Genomic DNA, 18,295 nt, shown 5'->3' with positions numbered 1-18,295 from the left:
TATACTTATTGCCATTTTGTTGATTGGTTCTGGTAGTTCTTTTCGTTCCTTTCTTCTTTTGCTCATTTCCCTTGTGATTTGATGACTATCTTTAGTGTTATGTTTGGATTCCTTTCTCTTTGTGTATATCTATTATAGAGTTTTGGTTTGGGGTTACCATGAGGTTTATATATAACTCACTCTCCCCCTTTTCCTCCCTCCCTATCCCTCTCTTTCTCTCTGTATGTGTATGTGTATATGTATATATATATATATATATATATATATATATATACACACACACATATATGTAAAGTTTTAAAAGCACATATATATAGTTATTTTAAGTTGCTGATCTCAAGTTCAAACACACTGTAACAACCCTGCAGTTTTACTCCCTCCCCCTACCTCACATATAGTGTTTTTTGACATCATATTTTACATCTTTCTGTTTTATGTATCTCTTAACTACTTATTGTGGTTATAGATTATTTTACTACTTTTATCTTTTAACCTTCCTATTAGCTTTATAAGTAGTTGATCTACTGCCTTTACTGTATGTTTGCTTTTACCAATGAGATTTTCCTTTTATAATTTTTATATGTCTAGTTGTGGTCTTTTCTGCTTAGAGAAGTTCCTTTAACATTTCTTGTAAAACTGATGCTGAACTCTTTTGGCTTTTGCTTGTCTTTAAAACTCTTTCTCTCTCCTTCAAATCTGAATTATAGCCTTACTGGATAGAGTATTCTTGGTTGTAGACATATATCATGCCACTCCCTTCTGGCCTGCAAAGTTTCTGCTGAGAAGTCAGCTGATAGTCTTATGGGAGTTCTCTTATATGTAACTAGTTGCTTTTCTCTCTCTGCTTTTAAGGTTCTCTCTTTATCTTTAATTTCTATTATTTTAATTATAATGTGTGTTGATATGGACCTCTAGGTTCATCTTGTTTGGGATTCTTTGTGATTCCTGGACCTGGATATCTGTTTCCTTTCCCAAATTCCCTTTCTCTCTCTTTCTTCTCTTTCTAGGACCCCTGTATAATGTGAATGTTAGCATGCTTGATGCCCCAGAGGTCTCTTATTAAACTATCCTCATTTTAAAAAATTATTTTTTTCTGTTCAGTTTGTGTAATTTCCACTACTCTGTCTTCCAGTTTGCTGATATGTTCCTCTGTATCATATAATCTACCGTTGATATTCCAGTGTATTTTTTATTTCCGTTATTGTATTCTTCAGCTCTGTTTGGGTCTTCTTTATATTTTATAATTCTTTGTTAAACTTCTCACTGTGTTCATCCATTCTTCTTCTGCATTTGTTGAGCATACTTATGATCATTACCTTAAACTCTTTATTAGGTAAATCGCTTATATCCACTTCACTTAGTTCCTTTCCTAGGGTTTTGTCTTATTCGTTCATGTGGAACATATTCCTGTTTTTCATTTTGCCTAATTCTCTGTGTTTATATCTAAATATTGGGTTAGTTTGTTCCATATCCTGCTCTTGGAAAGTGGCCTTATATAGGAGACGTCATGTGGGGCCCAGCAGCACACTCCCCTTTGGTCACCAGAGCTATATTCTATAGGGATGCCCCCATGTGGGCTGCATGGGCCCTTCTGTTGTGACTGGGCCCACTACTGTGGGTGCACTGGTAGTCAAGGCTGGCTCTCAGCCTGGTTGGTTGCCAGGCTCTGTCTTGTGTGGTGGCTTGGGCCAAGTTCTGGGTCGTCTGGTTCTGCGGTGCCAGTCTGCTGGTGGTGGAGCTGGTTTCCAGCACAGCTGGCTGCATGGTTCTGGGTGTCCCAGGGCTGGTTCCAGCCTGCAGGTGGGAAGGGTTAGGTCCAGGCACAACAATCTGAATTTTAATTAGTATGTTTAGTTCATTTACATTTAATAAAATTATCAATATGTTTTGATTTTAGGTCTACCATTTTATTATTTTTCTATTCATTTCCCCAGCTTTTCATTCCTTTGCTCTTCCTTTCTTCTTTTAGTATTACTGTTTTTTGGTAGTATTCTTTTATTATTTAGCATTCTTCTTTAGTAGCCTATTTTAATTTACTTATTACATTTTCATTGTATATGTATGGTTTTGTACTGATTACTCTAGGAATTACAATATACACCTTTGACTTTTCACAGTGGACTTAATCAATATTTACCACTTCAAGTGGAATGTAGGTATCTTACTACCATATAGGTCTTTACCCCTTCCCACCTTCTTTATTTTCTACTATGTATAATAACTATGTATATTGAGAATTTATAATGTTATATTTTTTGCTTTCCATCTTCAAACATTCTGAAAAATTCAAGAGGGGAATAGTCTATTATATTTACCCAGATATCTACTTTTTCTGTTGCTCTTCCTTTATTTCTGATATTCCAAGTTTCCTTCTGGTATCATCTCCTTTCTATTCAAAGAACTCCCTTTAGTGATTCTTTTAGGGCAAGTCTGTGGAAAACAAATTATTTTTGTTTTCTTCATTGAGAATGTATTTATTTCATCTTCATTCTTAAAGGATGCTTTTGCTGGATGTAGAATTCTAGGTTGCCAGTTCTTTTCTTTCAACCCTTTAAAAATTCCATTTCACTTCCTTCTAGCTTTCATGTTTTCTGATACAAGATGTGCAGTGTTGAAATTGTTGTTCCACTATAATAATGTGTAATTTTTCTTTGGCTTCATTCAGGATATTTGTTTGTCTTTAGTTTTCACCATGTTGTTCGTAATCTATGTAGGCACGAATTTCTTTGAGTTTATCCTGTTTGAGTTTTACTAAGCTTTTCGAATCTGTAGGTCTGTGTCTTCCCAAACCAAATTTGGGAAGTTTTCAGACATATTTCTTCAAATAACTTTTCTGCACTGCATTCTTTCTCTTCTTCTTCTTGGACTTTGACGACACAAATGTTAAACCTTTTGGTATTGTCCCATAGTTCCCTGAGACTCTATTTTTGTATGTATGTTTGTTTGTTTTCCCAGTTTTTTCCTCAGTTGTTCAGACTGGATAATCAGATTGGATCTATCTTCAAGTTTGTGCATTCTTTACTCTCATCTCTGTCCTGCTATCAAAAAGAGAGTGACAGAGCTCTATATTCAGTATAAAACAACCCTTCATTTAATTGTACTGTTTTTATTATATATTTGCACCGTCCTCAGCTTTACCCTCCAGAAGACCTCTAGTCTTCCAGCAGGAGGAAGAGGTGTAGTTTCCTGGGTTTTTTAAATAGGGGAGGGTACCTGGAGATCTAACTGCTTCTTACACAGACTTTTAACGAGAGCTCTTGTTTTCATTCCCACTTTACACCCTCAATTCCAAAAACTCTGTAGGAGCAATTCCTGAACTTTTGCAGTATTTATGGTATAAATTTGGGTTGACTCTCAGTTTTTCCTGCTCCAAGCTCAGGATTCCACTTTCTCAGGACTGCATAATAAGTTGTCAGTTGTCTGATTTCCTGTATCCAGAACATAGGTGATGTTTTCTCCTTTTACATTCTCTTTGACCCTAAGTTTATACCTTAAATTATTTTATTTTGGTGATGTGTCAGGAGAGAGAGTAATAAATTATGTACTCAAACTTCCATCTTTACCCGGAGTTAGGAAAAATTTTAAACCTAAATTTCAAAATACATACAGGAATCATAAATTAAAGTTTTATTTGTCACCTGATACATTCTAGGATGGGATTCCCACTGGAATGCCATGCCTGGAGTCAGTAACCATAGATGATGATATATGGGATGAGAACTGGATACCTTTGCAGGCCGGAATGGGAGAAGGAAGTGATGCTGCCTCCCACTTACCTACCTCAAGGCTTGATGGAAAGAAACCATATTCATCATGTAAAGAAATGCCACAGAAGGTTAGATCCCTGGGGAAACATAAAGCAAATCACTACTGCAAAAGGAAATATTAATGTAATTGTCCAAGCCTCAAAAAAGCTATGCATTCTGCACTTCATAGGGATTAATCAGACAATAATTCAGAAGAATGTATTCCCACCCCCACCCCCCACCAAAGATGGTAGAGTTAGGGATGGGGGCAGGATGAAGCAGGGGAGAGTAAACCATGGGCTTATTGTGGCTACCTATTCTATCAATCATTATGATTTTTGTTTTACCATTGGCACCTAGTCACAGCCTTAGGATCTAGAAATAAACAGTGTTCCCTAATTTAATTTTTATTGCATTGCCTTGTAATATTATGTCTGGATCTCTGCAGTGAGTATATTTACTAATATTGGGCCCTATATATTTGAATTTTAATTTATTTTCCACCAGCTCTTAGAAGAACTATCAACACTTAAGTTGCCCCTTGTTATTTGTGCCATTTAAATACTGGATGATCATGAAAATCATCTAACCATGAAAACAGTATTGAAGAAAATACTACAAAGAGAGTTGTGTTTTTTTAATGTGATCTGTGTATTCAGAGGAATTCAGTGTATTGAGCATGGACCAGTGAAGCAAGGGGGAAAACTCACACTGATATAGAAAGTTAATAAATATCTTTTCTTGTTTAGTATACATTGCCTCTTTGCCTTTACCTTGCCCAAGTTATCCTCCATTTGGATCATATGGCACTATGTCTCAGTTTATTGTTGCAATTTTTTTCTCTATAGGATTGGTGTTTTTCTACACCCAAAGCTATATGGGATGATTCATGGCAGCCTTCAGGCCTTGTGAGTGGGAAGGAAGTAGAAGTTGAAAAACCAGAAGGACTGGGTGCTCAAGAAAAAAATACTGGCACAACCGGAATTCAAAATGTAAATGTCTAACGAATGTTATTGTTACAAGTTTTCATGAGGAAATACTTTCACTTTTAGAAAGTAAAATTCTGGTTAATGATCCCTCTCTTAGCATTTGGTACAATACATATACATAAAAATGTATGTTTATTTAAAAATAAATTTCAGTTAACTTACTGTAGTTATTCATCTCTCCAGAAAAAAATTCTGAGACTAGAATTAAAAGATTGATTAAGCCTCTACATTAGGGATAGGGAAAACAGGTATTTTCACTTAATCATACATTTTAAGTTCTGTATCTGTCCTATCATCTAGGCCAGTTTTTTTCTTCTTGTTGCTTTGGCAGAAAACACTAACCCTGGAGCAAAATCCGTTTGTTTTGTGTTTCTCCATCCTGAAAACAGCAGGACTGTTTGTGTGAATTGTGAAATTTGGCTAACGGTCTCTGTACTTTTGTGCATTACATTGAAAATGAAGGACTCAAGTCTAGGAGAATTGTTGAAAAGCAGATTTGTGGAAGATGAACCTTCTGAGTGATATATTTTCTACAGAATATGGTTACTTTGCATGAGATCATTGATAAAAGTATGCTGCATTACATAGAACAGTCTGTTCCAGAAATGTAGGTTACTTAAAGCACAGATTTAGCTTTAGGATAAAATAAACTTTTATATTTTGTTTCTCAGGTAGTTTTTCTTTAAGATATAATAGCTTTATTGAACTATAACTCACATACCATGTAATTCACTTAAAGTATGCAATTCAAATAACTTTTAGTATACACAGACTTGTGCAGCCACCCGCATAATCCATTTTAGAACATTTTCATCACCCCTTCAGAAAAAACCACTATCCCTTTGGTATCTGGGTAATGCTGGCATTGTAAAATGAGTTTGGGAGTGTTCGGTTTTTTGGAAGACTTTGAGAAGAATTGGTATTAATTATTCTTTAAATGTTTGGTAGAATTTTACCAGTGAAGCCATCTTATCTTGTGTTTTTTTTGTTGGGAGGTTTTTGATCACTGATTCAATTTCATTACTAGTAATCTGTCTGTTCAGATTTTCTATTTCTTCCTAATTCAGTCTTGCAAGACTGTATGTTTCTAAGAATTTATCCATTTCTTTCAGGTTATCCAGTTTGTTTGTGTACAGTTGTTTGTAATGGTCTCTTAAAATCCTTTTCAATTCTGTGGCATTAGTTGTAATGTTTTTTCTTTTCTGATATCATTTGAGTCCTTTTTTCTTCATTAGTCTAGCTAAAGGTTTCTCAGTTTTGTTTATATTTTCAATATATAAAACAACTCTTAGTTTCATTGATTTTTTTCTTTTCTCTATCTCATTTATTTCTGCTCTAATTTTTACTATTTCCTTCTGCTAACTTTGGTCTTAGTTTGTTCTTCTTTTCTTAGTTCCTTAAGGTGTAAAACTGAGTTGTTTGAGATCTTCCTTCCTTTTTTAATGTGTTTTTAATGTTTTATTGCTAGAAACATCCCTCTTAATTCTTCCTTTGCTGCATCCCATAAATTTTGGTATACTGTGTGTTTTCATTTTTGTCTGTCTCAGAATATTTTCTAATTACCTTTGATCTTTTTTGACCCATTGGTTGTTCGGGAGTATGATGTTTAATTTCCCATATTTCTGACTTTAATCTTCCTTTCTGATGGATATTCTCCATGAGTATTGAATAATAGGTTGGCACTGTTTTCTTTCGATGCTTTGAAGATGTCATTCCTTTATGTTCTGGCTTCTGTTGAATTGCCAGTTGTCAGTTACCATTGCTCCTTTGAAGGTATGTCTTTTTTTTCCCCCTCTGGCTTCTTTTAAGATTTTTCTGTCTTTTGCTTTCAGCATTTTGATAATTATTTATCTAGATGTGATTTCCTGTGGATTTATTCTGCATATGTATCACTGAGCTTATTAAATCAGCAGATGGATACTGTTCATCAGTTTTAGAAAATTCTGGTCCATTCATCTAATCAAACACTGCTTCTGCCTCATTATCTCTCTCCTTTCCTGCTGGCATTTCAGTTCTACGTATGTTAGAACTTTTGGCTGAGTCCCACTTGGGCTCTGTTTTCTTGTTCGCTCTCTTTTTTTCTTTTGCAATGCCTCTGTTCGGAGGTTTTATATTGATTATTCCAGTGCACTAGTCCTGTCTTCTACAGGATCCAGTCTGCTGTTAAACCCACACGTTGAGCTCTTAATTTCAAACATATTATTTTCCAGTTCTAGAATGTCCATTTGATTCTTTATTTTATAGATTCCAGTTCTCCGTTTAAATTCTCCATATTTTCCTCAGTTTTGTCTGTAACTTCCATTTTCTTGAACATGTTAATAATCATAGTTATTTTAAAGTTTTTCGCAGATAATTTCAATATCTGAATTACCTTTGAGTGTGTTCTTACTGTCTTTTTTCTCTATTTGATCTTGTCATTTGATCCTGTTTTGGGCATTCAGGGGAGGGGAAAGACAGGCGGAGCATACCTCATGGTTCTTTTTAATTGAATGTTGAACATTATGGAATTTAGAGAGGCTCTGGATGAAATAGCTTCCTCTCCAAAGAGGGTTCAGTTGTCTAGTGGCTGGCAGATTCCAGCCAGTCACCTTCACACATATTGAGGCTTGGTTTAGGTTTGGTGAGGACTGCTGTATTTCACTTTTGTCCCTAGTCCTTGAATGTGGCTCTTACTCCTAAAGCATGATTCTTTGGAGATCTCAGCTGAAAGCCTGAGGAGTTTGTCAACGCTCCTCCGCATTCGTGGGGCTCAGACTCCATCCTCTGTCTCCTCAACTTAATTGAGATATAATATACATACCATACAGTTCACCCATTTAAAGTGTACAATTCAACGGCTTTTAGTATATTCACTAGTTTACTAGCATATTGTGCCTCCATCATCACCATAAGAATTTCAGAACATTTTCATTATCTCAGAAAGAAACGCATTCTTCAGCTGTCACCCCCACCCAAACTCCCCAACCCTCTTCCCCCCAGGCAACCCCTCATCTTACTTTCTCTATTGATTTACTTATTCTTCAGGACATTTCATATAATTGGAATCAATACAGTATGTGGCCTTTTGTGTCTGGCTTCTTAGCGTAATGTTCTCAAGGTTCATCATGTGTATCATGTATCAGTACTTTACTTCTTTTTGTGGCTGAATAATCCATTGTATGGATAGGCCACGTTTTGTTTATCCATGTGTCAGCTGATGGACATTTGAGTTGTTTCTGTTTTTCTCCTATTATGAATAGTGCTGCTGTGACATTTGTGTATGTGTTTTTATGTGGACATACGTTTTCAGTTTTCTTAGGTATATACCTAAGAGTTGAATGGCTGGGTCCTATGTTAACTCTGTGTTTAGTGTTTTGAGGAATTGCCAGACTTTTCCAAGCAGTTGCAACATTTTACATTCCCACCAGCAATATAAGAGTGTTCCAATTTGTCCACATCTTTGCCAACACTTGCTATTATCTAGTTTTAAAAATTATAGGGGGCTTCCCTGGTGGCGGAGTGGTTGAGAGTCCGCCTGCCGATGCAGGGGACGCAGGTTCGTGCTCCGGTCCAGGAGGATCCCACATGCCGCGGAGCGGCTGGGCCCGTGGGCCATGGCCACTGGGCCTGCGCGTCCGGAGCCTGTGCTCTGCAACGGGAGAGGCCACAACAGTGAGAGGCCCGCATACCACAACAACAACAACAAAAATTATAGCCATCCTAGTGGGCATGAAGTTGTATGTTGTGGTTTGGGGCTATTCTTTTGATTGCATAAGTTAATGTTTCAGAAATCATGAACATGTTTCTTGAAAATCTGCCACTAACCTCTAGTTCCATAAAGGTATATTTTCAGACAACTACGAGGGAGTCAGTAGTTGATAACTACAGAGGGATAAATCTGGTAGAGCAATACTTCTCAAACTATAATGTTCATACAGATCACCTGAGAATCTTGTGAAAATGCAGATTCTGACTGAGCAGATCTGGTATGGGGACTGAGGTTCTCCCTGTCCTACAAGCTTCCAGGTGATGCTGAAGCTGCTTGATGGTGAATCACATTTTGAGCAGCAGCACCCTAAACCACTGTTTAGAGGAAGAGACTCTTACTTTTCAATTAAGTGCTTAAGTTGCCCGCAGGTACTTGCTTTCAGTACTGGCATACACATTTAGAAGGCATTCACCTATGTTCTTTTTTTCCAGTGTGAAAAGCTGTCAGAATGCATTTAAATATGTTTTAACAATTTGTCTTTCTTCAAAATCATATTTATCAGGAAAGAAAAAAAGATACAGCTTTTAAAAAAACTGTTTCTGATTTTGATTTTGTTAAACTCCTGAAAATAGGCAGCAGGGCTTAGTGTAAAAAACACCTGTCTGGGAGTTCTGTCATCTGTGGCTTAGTCTTTACCACAAGTTTGAACAAGTTGGCTTTTGGGGCCTTAGTTTATCCATCTACAAGGACTGATTTGGATTAATGATCTTTCCAGCTCTAAAAGTTTGCCATATTAATATTTACTTAATTATCACTGAAGCTTTATTGAAAGAACCTCATTTTCAGTGAGAATAAACTTAAAGGGTAGCGGAGAGGACTTCCGGGAAGATGGCGGAAGAGTAAGACGCGGAGATCACGTTCCTCCCCACAGATACACCAGAAATACATCTACGCGTGGAACAACTCCTACAGAACACCTACTGAACGCTGGCAGAAGACCTCAGACCTCCCAAAAGGCAAGAAACCCCCCACGTACCTGGGTAGGGCAAAAGAAAAAACTAAACAGAGACAAAAGGACAGGGACGGGTCCTGCACCAGCGGGAGAGAGCTGTGAAGGAGGAAAAGTGTCCACACACTAGGAAGCCCCTTCGCGGGTGGAGACTTCGGGAGGCGGAGTGGGGGAGCTTGGGAGCCGCGGAGGAGAGCACAGCAACAGGGGTGCGGAGGGCAAAGCGGACAGATTCCAGCGCAGAGGATCGGGCCGACCGGAACTCGCCAGCCGAGAGGCTTGTCTGCTCGCCCGCCGGGGCGGGCGGGACTGGGAGCTGAGGCTCCGGCTTTTGTCGGAGCGCCGGGAGAGGACTGAGGTTGGCGGCGTGAACACAGCCTGCAGGGCGTTAGTGCACCGCGGCTGGCCGGGAGAGAGTCCGGGGAGGGGTCTGGACCTGCCGAAGAGGCAAGAGACTTTTACGTCCCTCTTTGTTTCCTGGTGCACGAGGAGAGGGGATTAAGAACGCTGCTTGAGAGAGCTCCAGGGACGGGCGCGAGCCGCGGCTAAGAGTGCGGAGCCCAGAGACGGACATGGGACACATGGGACGCTAAGGCCGCTGCTGCAGCCGCCAGGAGGCCTGTGTGCGAACACAGGTCACTAGCCACACGCCCTTCCGGGGAGCCTGTGCAGCCCGCCACTGCCAGGGTCCCGGGATCCAGGGACAACTCCCCCGGGAGAACGCACAGGCGCGCCTCAGGCTGCAACGTCTCGCTGCCTCTGCCGCCGCAGGCCCGCCCCACACTCCGTGCCCCTCCCTACCCCCGGGCCTGAGTGAGCCAGAGCCTCCGAATCAGCGGCTCCTTTAACCCCGTCCTGTCTGAGCAAAGAACAGACGCCCTCCGGCGACCTACACGCACAGGCGGGGCTAAATCCAAAGCTGAGCCCCTGGGAACTGTGAGAACAAAGAAGAGAAAGGGAAATCTCTCCCAGCAGCCTCAGAAGCAGCGGATTAAAGCTCCACAATCAACTTGATATACCCTGCATCTGTGGAATACCTGAATAGACAACGAATCATCCCAAATTAAGGAGCCCTGTGGATGAAAGGCGCTTGGTGCTACAGCCAGGAGTCAGTGCTGTGCCTCTGAGGTGGGAGAGCCAACTTCAGGACACTGATCCACAAGAGACCTCCCAGCTGCACATAATATCAAACAGCAAAAATCTCCGAGAGATCTCCATCTCAACGCCAGCACCCAGCTTCACTCAACGACCAGCAAGCTACAGTGCTGGACATCCTATGCCAAACAACTAGCAAGACAGGAACACAACCCCACCCATTAGCAGAGAGGCGGCCCAAAATCATCATAAGTCTACAGACACCCCAAAACACCACCAGACGTGGACCTGCCCACCAGAAAGACAAGATCTAGCCTCATCCACCAGAACACAGGCACTAGTCCCCTCCACCAGGAAGCCTACACAACCCACTGAACCAACCTTAGCCACTGGGGACAGACACAAAAAACAACAGGAACTACGAACCTTCAGCCTGCAAAAAAGGAGACCCCAAACACAGTAAGATAAGCAAAATGAAAGACAGAAAAACACACCGCAGATGAAGGAGCAAGATAAAAACCCATCAGACCTAACAAATGAAGAGGAAATAGGCAGTCTACCTGAAAAAGAATTCAGAATAATGATAGTAAGGTTGATCCGAAATCTTGGAGATAGAATGGACAATAGAATGGACAAAATGCAAGAATCAGTTAACAAGGACCTAGAAGAACTAAAGATGAAACAAGCAACGATGAACAACACAATAAATGAAATTAAAAGTACTCTAGATGGGATCAATAGCAGAATAACTGAGGCAGAAGAACGGATAAGTGACCTGGAAGATAAAATAGTGGAAATAACTACTGCAGAGCAGAATAAAGAAAAAAGAATGAAAAGAACTGAGGACAGTCTCAGAGACGTCTGGGACAACATTAAACGTACCAACATTCGAATTATAGGGGTTCCAGAAGAAGAAGAGAAAAAGAAAGGGACTGAGAAAATATTTGAAGAGATTATAGTTGAAAACTTCCCTAATATGGGAAAGGAAATAGTTAATCAAGTCCAGGAAGCACAGAGAGTCCCATACAGGATAAATCCAAGGAGAAATACGCCAAGACACATATTAATCAAACTGTCAAAAATTAAATACAAAGAAAACATATTAAAAGCAGCAAGGGAAAAACAACAAATAACACACAAAGGAATCCCCATAAGGTTAACAGCTGATCTTTCAGCAGAAACTCTGCAAGCCAGAAGGGAGTGGCAGGACATATTGAAAGTGTTGAAGGAGAAAAACCTGCAACCAAGATTACTCTACCCAGCAAGGATCTCATTCAGATTTGATGGAGAAATTAAAACCTTTACAGACAAGCAAAAGCTGAGAGAGTTCAGCACCACCAAACCAGCTCTACAACAACTGCTAAAGGAACTTCTCTAGGCAAGAAACACAAAAGAAGGAAAAGACCTACAATAACAAACCCCAAACAATTAAGAAAATGGGAATGGGAACACACATATCGATAATTACCTTAAATGTAAATGGACTAAATGCTCCCACCAAAAGACACAGATTGGCTGAATGGATACAAAAACAAGACCCATATATTTGCTGTCTACAAGAGACCCACTTCAGACCTAGAGACACATACAGACTGAAAGTAAGGGGATGGAAAAAGGTATTTCATGCAAATGGAAACCAAAAGAAAGCTGGAGTAGCAATTCTCATATCAGACAAAATAGACTTTAAAACAAAGACTATTAGAAGAGACAAAGAAGGACACTACATAATGATCAAGGGATCGATCCAAGAGGAAGATATAACAATTGTAAATATTTATGCACCCAACATAGGTGCACCTCAATACATAAGGCAAATACTGACAACCATAAAAGGGGAAATCGACAGTAACACATTCATAGTAGGGGACTTTAACACCCCACTTTCACCAATGGACAGATCATCCAAAATGAAAATAAATAAGGAAACACAAGCTTTAAATGATACATTAAATGAGGTGGAGTTAATTGATATTTATAGGACATTCCATCCAAAAACAACAGAATACACATTTTTCTCAAGTGCTCATGGAACATTCTCCAGGATAGATCATATCTTGGGTCACAAATCAAGCCTTGGTAAATTTAAGAAAATTGAAATTGTATGAAGTATCTTTTCCGACCACAACGCTATGAGACTCGATATCAATCACAGGAGAAGATCTGTAAAAAATACAAACACATGGAGGCTAAACAATACACTACTTAATAACGAAGTGATCACTGAAGAAATCAAAGGGGAAATCAAAAAATACCTAGAAACAAATGACAATGGAGACACGATGACTCAAAATCTATGGGATGCAGCAAAAGCAGTTCTAAGAGGGAAGTTTATAGCAATACAATCTTACCTTAAGAAACAGGAAACATCTCGAATAAACAACCTAACCTTGCACCTAAAGCAATTAGAGAAAGAAGAACAAAAAATCCCCAAAGTTAGCAGGAGGAAAGAAATCATAAAAATCAGATCAGAAATAAATGAAAAAGAAAGGAAGGAAACGATAGCAAAGATCAATAAAACTAAAAGCTGGTTCTTTGAAAGGATAAACAAAATTGATAAACCATTAGCCAGACTCATCAAGAAAAAAAGGGAGAAGACTCAAATCAATAGAATTAGAAATGAAAAAGGAGAAGTAACAACGGACACTGCAGAAATACAAAAGATCATGAGAGATTACTACAAGCAACTCTATGCCAATAAAATGGATAACCTGGAAGAAATGGACAAATTCTTAGAAAGGCACAACCTGCCAAGACTGAATCAGGAAGAAATAGAAAATATGAACAGACCAATCACAAGCACTGAAATTGAAACTGTGATTAAAAATCTTCCAACAAGCAAAAGCCCAGGACCAGATGGCTTCACAGGCGAATTCTATCAAACATTTAGAGAAGAGCTATCACCTATCCTTCTCAGACTCTTCCAAAATATAGCAGAGGGAGGAACACTCCCCAACTCATTCTACGAGGCCACCATCACCCTGATACCAAAACCAGACAAGGATGTCACAAAGAAAGAAAACTACAGGCCAATATCACTGATGAACATAGATGCAAAGATCCTCAACAAAATACTAGCAAACAGAATCCAACAGCACATTAAACGGATCATACACCATGATCAAGTGGGGTTTATTCCAGGAATGCAAGGATTCTTCAATATACGCAAATCAATCAACGTGATACACCATATTAACAAATTGAAGGAGAAAAACCATATGATCATCTCAATAGATGCAGAGAAAGCTTTTGACAAAATTCAACACCCATTTATGATAAAAACCCTGCAGAAAGTAGGCATAGAGGGAACTTTCCTCAACATAATAAAGGCCATATATGACAAACCCACAGCCAACATTGTCCTCAATGGTGAAAAACTGAAAGCATTTCCACTAAGATCAGGAACAAGACAAGGTTGCCCACTCTCACCACTCTTATTCAACATAGTTTTGGAAGTTTTAGCCACAGCAATCAGAGAAGAAAAGGAAATAAAAGGAATCCAAATCGGAAAAGAAGAAGTAAAGCTGTCACTGTTTGCAGATGACATGATACTATACATACAGAATCCTAAAGATGCTACCAGAAAACTACTAGAGCTAATCAATGAATTTGGTAAAGTAGCAGGATACAAAATTAATGCACAGAAATCTCTGGCATTCCTATACACTAAGGATGAAAAATCTGAAAGTGAAATCAAGAAAACACTCCCATTTACCATTGCAACAAAAAGAATAAAATACCTAGGAATAAACCTACCTAAGGAGACAAAAGACCTGTATGCAGAAAATTATAAGACACTGATGAAAGAAATTAAAAATGATACAAATAGATGGAGAGATATACCATGTTCTTGGATTGGAAGAATCAACATTGTGAAAATGACTCTACTACCCAAAGCAATCTACAGATTCAATGCAATCCCTATCAAACTACCACTGGCATTTTTCACAGAACTAGAACAAAAAATCTCACAATTTGTATGGAAACACAAAAGACCCCGAATAGCCAAAGCAATCTTGCGAACGAAAAATGGAGCTGGAGGAATCAGGCTTCCTGACTTCAGACTATACTACAAAGCTACAGTAATCAAGACAGTATGGTACTGGGACAAAAACAGAAATATAGATCAATGGAACAGGATAGAAAGCCCAGAGATAAACCCACGCACATATGGTCACCTTATCTTTGACAAAGGAGGCAGAAATGTACAGTGGAGAAAGGACAGCCTATTCAATAAGTGGTGCTGGGAAAACTGGACAGCTACATGTAAAAGTATGAGATTAGATCACTCCCTAACACCATACACAAAAATAAGCTCAAAATGGATTAAAGACCTAAATGTAAGGCCAGAAACTATCAAACTCTTAGAGGAAAACATAGGCAGAACACTCTATGACATAAATCACAGCAAGATCCTTTTTGACCCACCTCCTAGAGAAATGGAAATAAAAACAAAAGTAAACCAATGGGACCTAATGAAACTTAAAAGCTTTTGCACAGCAAAGGAAACCATAAACAAGACCAAAAGACAACCCTCAGAATGGGAGAAAATATTTGCAAATGAAGCAACTGACAAAGGATTAATCTCCAAAATTTATAAGCAGCTCATGCAGCTTAATAACAAAAGAACAAACAACCCAATCCAAAAATGGGCAGAAGACCTAAATAGACATTTCTCCAAAGAAGATATACAGACTGCCAACAAACACATGAAAGAATGCTCAACATCACTAATCATTAGAGAAATGCAAATCAAAACTACAATGAGATATCATCTCACACCAGTCAGAATGGCCATCATCAAAAAATCTAGAAACAATAAATGCTGGAGAGGGTGTGGAGAAAAGGGAACCCTCTTACGCTGTTGGTGGGAATGTAAATTGATACAGCCACTGTGGAGAACAGTATGGAGGTTCCTTAAAAAGCTACAAATAGAACTACCATATGACCCAGCAATCCCACTACTGGGCATATACCCTGAGAAAACCATAATTCAAAAAGAGTCATGTACCAAAATGTTCATTGCAGCTCTATTTACAATAGCCCAGAGATGGAAACAACCTAAGTGTCCATCATCGGATGAATGGATAAAGAAGATGTGGCACATATATACAATGGAATATTACTCAGCCATAAAAAGAGACGAAATTGAGCTATTTGTAATGAGGTGGATAGACCTAGAGTCTGTCATACAGAGTGAAGTAAGTCAGAAAGAGAGAGACAAATACTGTATGCTAACACATATATATGGAATTTAAGAAAAAAAAAATGTCATGAAAAACCTAGGGGTGAAACAGGAATAAAGACACAGACTTACTAGAGAATGGACTTGAGGCTATGGGGAGGGGGAAGGGTAAACGGTGACAAAGCAATAAAGAGGCATGGACATGTATACACTACCAAACGTAAGGTAGACAGCTAGTGGGAAGCAGCCGCATAGCACAGGGAGATCAGCTCGGTGCTTTGTGACCGCCTGGAGGGGTGGGATAGGGAGGGTGGGAGGGAGGGTGACGCAAGCAGGAAGAGATATGGGAACATATGTATATATATAACTGATTCATTTTGTTGTGAAGCTGAAACTAACATACCATTGTAAAGCAATTATGCTCCAATAAAGATGTTTAAAAAAAATAAATAAGTAAAATAAACTTAAAGGGTAGCTAAAGCACATACATGAAGTTGCATAAATTAAGCAAAAAATTGAATCCAGCTCTTTGCTCTCCTGAAGTAGCATATTGTATGGCAGGATAGCTATGTGGACTTCTAGAGTTTTCATTTTTGCTGCCAGATAAAGGGGCACAGCCATTTGTATATGACATAATTATATACCAGTCACATCCATGCCAGCCATGTTTGAAAATGAACAAGGTGTTTCGTAATGGAAGAAAAAAGGAATGCAAAAGGAATGCCAGCTGATATTAAATGTCTACTCCACAGCCTAAAGAACACACAAAGCTACATCTTCTGTTTGTATAAATTTTGTTTCAGTTTACCCTGGGCAGATCCCAGGCTGTAAGCCACTTAGGTCGGTTCATTACGGCCTGGTCCTGACGGGGCCCACTTAATCGTCAGTGCCAGTTAGTTAGCATCACAGAAGACAAATTCTCTGAGTCACTGCAAACTGTAGCTATTTCAGCAGCGGCTCTGTGGTAGGATATAGGATCTGTTGATTACAATTTGGCACTTCATTCGCTTTAGCCCAAATCGAGGCTTTGTTTGGGAAGTTCATCTTTTCCTCTCAAACCCTGATTCTTAGTACTCCATTTTGTCACTTCTTCTGAGGAGCCCTCCTTTAAGTCCTTTGTGTTCTCCTAACATGTTTTTGATGCTGTGGACTGCAGTTAGTGCCTTCTTCGTGGCCACCTGCAGCACGTGTACTGTTTCCCTAGCCGAGGACTGTGAGCTCCTTAGGGACAGGGATCGTATTTACTGGGAGGCAGTGTGATGGAGCAGAGAGAACATGGGCTAGCCTGAGTTCATCTCTCTGCCTTGTCACTAACTGGTTGACATTGGATAACTTGGTAAGCCTCTTGTAAAAAAGCATTATGCTAAGTAAAGGAAGCGGTAATAAAGATGTAACAACACCTAACCTAGAAAAACGTTCTGATGTTTCATTGAAGAAACACATGCCAAGAACCTAGCATTGTGCCTGACAATGAGTGCTCAGTGAATGTTATTCCTCTCATTTCCTGCCGTTCTTCCTTGGCAGCCCTCAGTACCATGTTTGCTCATAATATGCATTCAATACATGCTTCTTGAATTAATGGTCACTAAGTTAGAGAAGGACTTGTTTTCCAGAGAGTATCTAGATTTTTAAAAGTGGGGAGTTTTATTTATTAATTATGATATGAAAATATTCTATTGTATATAAGTAAGGAAACAAAATAGACTTAATTCTTACTGTTGAACTAACAGTTACTTTTCATGCTTTTGCCCCGTTTTCCCCATTCTGTAGCAACCAAACTTAAAGAGTTCCTCAGATTCTCCCACATTGCCCGAATTGGAGGAGTTCTACATCTCTCTTATCCAGTCACAGCAGTCAGCAGAAGGTGGCCAGTTTGAGCCTAGCAGCATTGAGACTTGTCCAAAGCAAATTCAGCTGTCCACAGCAGCACTCAACTCAACTCCTGCAGTGGTCGATTCCTCACAAAAACACTCTGGTTCAGGTAGGTTGACATACAGTTGACAAATGCAGTGGTTTGCCATGTTGTTAAAAACCTTCATTTATCTTTTCAGAACATGACTTGAAAAATTGCTGATGTTAGCATTTGTCTGAACTCCTCCAATTGTTCCCTTTCACTTTGCCACTCTTCTTTTTTTTCTGCAATTTGGGGGGTGGCGGGGTCAGGTTTATGCACAGTAAAACTTGCCAGTTTTTAAGTGTACAATGCTATGAGTTCTGACAAATGTGTACAGTCTTGTAATAAGCACCACAGTCATGATAATAGAATATTTCCGCCAGTCTAAAAGGCTTCCTCATATCCCTTTGCAGTCATTCCCTCCCCCTACTTTCTGGCTTCTGGCATGTTACTTTTCCTTTTCTAGAATTTCATATAAAGGGAGTCATACAGTATGTAGTTTTTATGTCTGATTTCTTTCATTTAGAGTGATTTTTAGAGATTCATTTATGTTGTTGCTGGTGTCTAAAGTTTGTTCCTATTCATTGTTGAGTAGTACCCAGTTGTATGGAAATACCACAATTTGTTTATCTGTTCACCAGATGACAGACGTCTGGATTGTTTCCAGATTTGGGCCATTATGAATAAAGCTG

General features: G+C 39.1%; 1 protein-coding gene across 1 annotated transcript in view; it reads left to right on the top strand.

The window, feature by feature from the left end:
* TDRD5 (tudor domain containing 5) overlaps window positions 1-18,295 on the top strand; it is a 97,284-nt gene that overhangs the window by 74,231 nt on the left and 4,758 nt on the right. The window contains exons 14-16 of the mRNA XM_033428181.2: window positions 3,653-3,835; window positions 4,595-4,738; window positions 17,480-17,690. Coding sequence (XP_033284072.1) covers window positions 3,653-3,835; window positions 4,595-4,738; window positions 17,480-17,690 — 538 coding nt within the window. The remainder of the gene's footprint in view (window positions 1-3,652; window positions 3,836-4,594; window positions 4,739-17,479; window positions 17,691-18,295) is intronic.

This window comes from Orcinus orca, chromosome 1, assembly GCF_937001465.1.
Source record: "Orcinus orca chromosome 1, mOrcOrc1.1, whole genome shotgun sequence".
NCBI classification, from domain to species: Eukaryota; Metazoa; Chordata; class Mammalia; order Artiodactyla; family Delphinidae; genus Orcinus; species Orcinus orca.
The sequence above is the reverse complement of the archived record's forward strand: the minus strand, read 5'-3'. Positions and strand labels throughout refer to the sequence as shown.